This window comes from Octopus bimaculoides, chromosome 26 (genome assembly GCF_001194135.2).
Source record: "Octopus bimaculoides isolate UCB-OBI-ISO-001 chromosome 26, ASM119413v2, whole genome shotgun sequence".
Classification (NCBI taxonomy): Eukaryota; Metazoa; Mollusca; class Cephalopoda; order Octopoda; family Octopodidae; genus Octopus; species Octopus bimaculoides.
Genome location: NC_069006.1, coordinates 26,412,503 through 26,417,484, shown reverse-complemented (window position 1 = coordinate 26,417,484; position 4,982 = coordinate 26,412,503). Strand labels below are relative to the sequence as shown.

The 4,982-nt window shown below is 40.5% G+C and overlaps 1 protein-coding gene across 3 annotated transcripts in view; it reads right to left on the bottom strand.

Annotated features, from left to right (window-relative positions):
• The window catches only part of LOC106882117 (uncharacterized), a 58,851-nt gene that overhangs the window by 22,482 nt on the left and 31,387 nt on the right, over positions 1-4,982 (bottom strand). Inside the window, exon 1 of one of the 3 annotated variants that reach the window (XM_014932676.2) lies at positions 2,464-4,884. The exons of 1 other annotated variant lie outside the window; for it this stretch is intronic. In XM_014932676.2, coding sequence (XP_014788162.1) covers positions 2,464-2,533 — 70 coding nt within the window. In that variant the 5' untranslated portion in view covers positions 2,534-4,884. Of the gene's footprint in view, positions 1-2,463; positions 4,885-4,982 lie in introns of those variants that run through there. One more of the 3 variants, XM_052977030.1, reaches the window with a different exon arrangement.

Here is a 4,982-nt window from a genome sequence, read left to right as displayed (position 1 = left end):
ATTATTATTATTATTATTATTATTATTATTATTATTACTATCATTGTTAAGATAGCGAGCTGGCAAAATCGTTAGAACACTGGGCAAAATGTTTAGCGGTAATTTGCCTGTCACTACATTCTGAGTTCAAATTCCGCTGGGGTCGACTTTGCCTTTCATCCTGTCGGGGTCGATTAAATAAGTACTAGTTACGCACTGAGGTTGATGTAATCGACTGAATCCCTTCACCCAAATTTCAGGCCTTGTGCTTCCAGTAGCAAGGATTATTGTTGTTGTTGTTGTTGTCCACAAGGGCTCAAAATGTTGGATACAGGACGACCCCAAATTAAAGAAAGGAGGGCATTACTTTTGAATAAAAAAGTTAAAATCTCCTGGGGGTGAATAATAAGAAACAAAATAACAAGAAAAGACCCCCCCCCACCTCACTGTTGAAAAGGGATGGGGGTAGGTAACCACCTAAGATTATTCAGGTTGGAGGCACAAAAGCACAAGATGTCTGTGACCCAGCAAGGACAACTGTCCTCTTCCTCCAGAGTCAAGATCGGTCCATTTAGTAACCACACCTTCCCTCCACTCACCCATCCACTCCACTTACCAGTGACCCAACAGCTTCCCTTTGGTGAGGAAGAGCAGGAGAGGAGGAGGTGAGGGTCTTCCTCTGCCTAGTGGCAGTGGTGGAGGAAGTTGTATGATGGATGCAGTTGAAAGGGGTTGAGAGAGAGAGAGAGAGAAAGACTAACTGAGGCCAATTATATATCTAATTAGAAGTGCAAATCACACAGGAAGGCCTCTCGTGGGATTGGAGGTGGGGAGAGCACAAAGTGAATCTGTAAATGATTCCAGATGGTATGAATTACAATTTGAATGGATGATAGCAGCAGTAGCAACAGTAGTAGTGGTGGTGGTGGTGGTGGTTACCACTACCTCCTTACAACCCGTCACAAACTACCCCGCCCCCCTTTACAATACAGGGTGCCAACAGTGTTCATGGAAACAGCATTGTTTACAACAGGTAAATCCCTACACACACAAACACACAAGGACGCATGCACACACACACACACACACACACACAAACAGACACCCAACCAAACCTTTGCCCGACACCTTCTATCCCCCTGCAAAGCAATAGGGGTGGCAGAGCAATAAGGGTGCCTGAGACTCATTTAACCCAACAGGCCACCACCACCACAAACAATAACCTCCAAATGTTTTTGGAAACCACAAAACATGGTGTAAGAACACATTTCACAGAAGACATTTTTATGGATATATATATATATATATATATATATAATCATCATCATCATCGTCGTTTAACATCTGCTTTCCATGCTGACATGGGTTGAATGGTTTGGCTGAGGACTGGCAAGCCAAGAGGCTGCACCAGGCTCCAATCTGATCTGGCAGAGTTTCTACAGCTGGATGCCCTTCCTAACACCAACCACTCTGAGAGTGTAGTGGGTGCTTTTTACATGCCACCAGCATGAGGGCCAGTAAGGCGGCACTGGCATCGACCACGCTCAAATGGTGCTTTTTATATGCCACTGGTACGGGAGCCAGTCAGGCAGCACTGGTATTGGCCATGCTCAAATGGTGTTTTTAACATGCCACTGGTACAGGTGCAAGTACAGTGGCACTGGCATCAGCCACAACTACATATATATATATACACACACACACACACACACACACACATCCACATGTATGTGTGTGTACATATATAAACATGAGTGAGGCAAACAAATGCAAGAAAGAAGTAAAGTATATAATACATTTGTTGAGGTTATAAGTATGACTGAGTTGCACATTACTTGAAGTTTCATGAGTGTAGAGCCCATCCACATCAGAACCAGCTCTTCAGAACCAGAATGGAAAGGATTTTTAAAATTTTCAAATGACATCTAGGTGTCTGAATTCGTTTCTAAAATATTTGTAATCTGGACGTAATTGTTATGCATTTTTATCCATATATACACAAACACACACACATATATATGATTACCATCATCATTGTTTAATGTCTATTTTCCATGCTAGCATAAAAATGTATGTGTATATATAACATACATAAAAGCATATATATATATATATATATATATATACACACATTCACACACAAATATACACATATATAAATACATATATATATAACATACATAAAAGCATATATATATATATATATATATATATATATATATATATATATATATATACACATGTATGTATGTATACACAAACAACAGTAAACTACACTACAAAGAAAATAAGACATGCAACTGTTGCATTCCTGTAAGTCTGGTTAATGAGGAATGAAATAACTGAAGAAACAAACAAAAGTGAATGAAGAGAAAGAGAGAAAGGAAGGAAGGAAGGAATGGATGAACGAGAAGGAATAAAAACAACATAAAATGAGAAAAAAAGAAAAGCAAGTAATGTAAGCCACCACTTCCTCTTCCTTACCAAGCCAAACAAGTTGTTGATGAAGACGTAAAAGATCCTCAGGAGATTCAGGAAGATCAGCCTTAGCCATTTATGACCAACACACTCACACACACAGTTCCACTCCAGAATATTTCTTCTTCTGTTTTGGATTTCAAAAACGAAACGTAAAATTTATCCAAAAGTTGCTCCTTAAATTCTTTTCCATCAATATTTTTGTGAATATTTTGGTAATTTTTACTTTTCCTGTATTTTTGGGGGGTTTTTCTTCCTGATTTTTCTTTGTTTGTTTCTGCAGGTATTCAGTAACATTAAAAGGGAATCAAAGAAATTTAATTTCTATAAAATTTGTTGATTAGATTCCATTCTTCGAAATTTTGTAAAATTTTTTCCAATTGCTTTTAATTTTTTTTTTATTTTATTTCGTATTTTGTTTCTGCAGGAAACTGAAAATGTTAACAGGCAACTCTCTCGGGGTAAACTGGCATTACCTTTATCTCAGAACTCTCTCTCTCCACTTTTTTAGTTGCTAACACATCATGGGATTGCAACAGATTTTATGTAAAGAATCAAATCTATCCAATTTACATATCTGTCTGTCTGTTTGTCTCTATATCTACCTGTAAATCTGTCTGTTTGTCTATGCCTCTCTCTCTATGCGTGTGTGTGTGTTTGTATGTCTGTTTATATCTATTTGTCTGCATATTCATATATATATATGTGTATGTATATATATCGACTACACACTCATTTCCTTTGCCAGTTTCTTCCTCCAAGTTTTGGAAGTCAAATTGATGACACCCGAGTTGTATGTCTATCAAGGAATCTAGCTGAGTTGGCATCTGTCTGTCTATCAGTCTAGCTTATATAACTATCTAGAACAGTCTGTCTATATACATCTGTCAGTATGTGTGTAAAACACAATCTGCCTCAGCGTGTGTGTGTGTGTGTGTGTGTGCCAGCCTCTCTATTGTTCATCTTCTCTATACAAATGTATGCCTTGGCATGTATGGTGTGTGTGTGTGTGTGTATATGTTTAGCCCATAAGTCAACGTGGCTCAAACAGATCTATGATCAAAGCAATCTAGCCATGGCCACCCCATCTTATTTTCAGAACATGTGAAACCTCCCTAAACTAGGTCTGTGGGTCTGCATATACACATAAATATATACGTATATATACACATACATACGTGTATGTGTGTGTATGTGTGTATATATATATATGTGTGTTGGTGTGAGTTATGTTATATACTGCCGCCCTCATTATTGCTGTGGGTGTATATAAACGCAGACATGGTGCAGCTGGCCGTCATTACTGTGGTGCAGCGTGTTCTGTTACATTTGGTGGGGTGGAGTGTAAAGAAGTGTGCAGGGTGGGGCTGGAGGGGGGTCAGGTGTTGGCTCCTTCTGTGGTGATGCTGCTACTGTTCCTGGTCACGCTATAGTCCCTGTTTGTGGAAGAAATACTCTGGGCTTACTGGGTGAGGATGGTGGTGGTGGTGGAGGTGGAAGAGGAGGTAGAATGTTGAGATGGTTGTGAGAGAGAGAGAGAGAGTGTGGTGGTCATGATGGGGTGAGAGAACACTCACCCCCTGTTTTATCCACCTCCACCCCTATGCCACCATCACTCCCCACACACCCACCCCATCGTTTCTTGCACCAAGTCTTTCTATCTCCCACTACATCCCATGCTCCCCACCCCACACCGTCCAGCCTTTCCCTCCTCTCCTCACAACCCACCACCCTCATAATCCCCCCCCCACTTCCATTACAGAAATGAAGTCAAAGAGGACATTGAGAATAACAATAAACAGGAGTAGATTCTAATGGTGGTAGGGATGGTGGTGGAGGTGGTGATTATAGCATTGGGGGTAGTGGCAATGATGGTATAGCTAGTGATACTGAGGGGGGGGGGATAACTGTCAAAGTGATAGTGGTGGTGGTGGTGGTGGTTGTGGTAGTCTTCATGGTTGTAGAAGTCGTAGTGGTGGTGGTGTGAGTGCTCTTTAACTTCTTGCCAATGAGATGTGCTGAACTTAATCTTCGACATCCTTCTGTTATGTAACCACCGACACAACCACCACAACCATCATCATCATTGCCGCCACCATCAACGCCGCTGCCGCCGCCACCACCACCACCACCACCACCATGAAAACCTCAAAAATAGGTGAAACTGCAGCCAAGAGTGGGGGAGAGAGAGAGAGAAGGGTCGAAGCGGGAGATGGGCAGGAGGGTTTTGGTAACTAAATGCCTTCTGTAACTTCCTTCCCCTCCAAAACTTAGGGTAAATGTATACGCATACACGTGTGTGTGTGTGTGTGTGTGTGCGTGTGTCTACGTATGTGCTCACACACACACATGTATACAGAAATATATACATGTATGTAGTATCTATATCTATACACACACACACAAATACATACATGCATATATGCATGTGTATACATATATATATATGCATGTGTATGTGTGTATGCTTATGTTCACACACACACATTATATATATATATATATATATATATATATATATATAT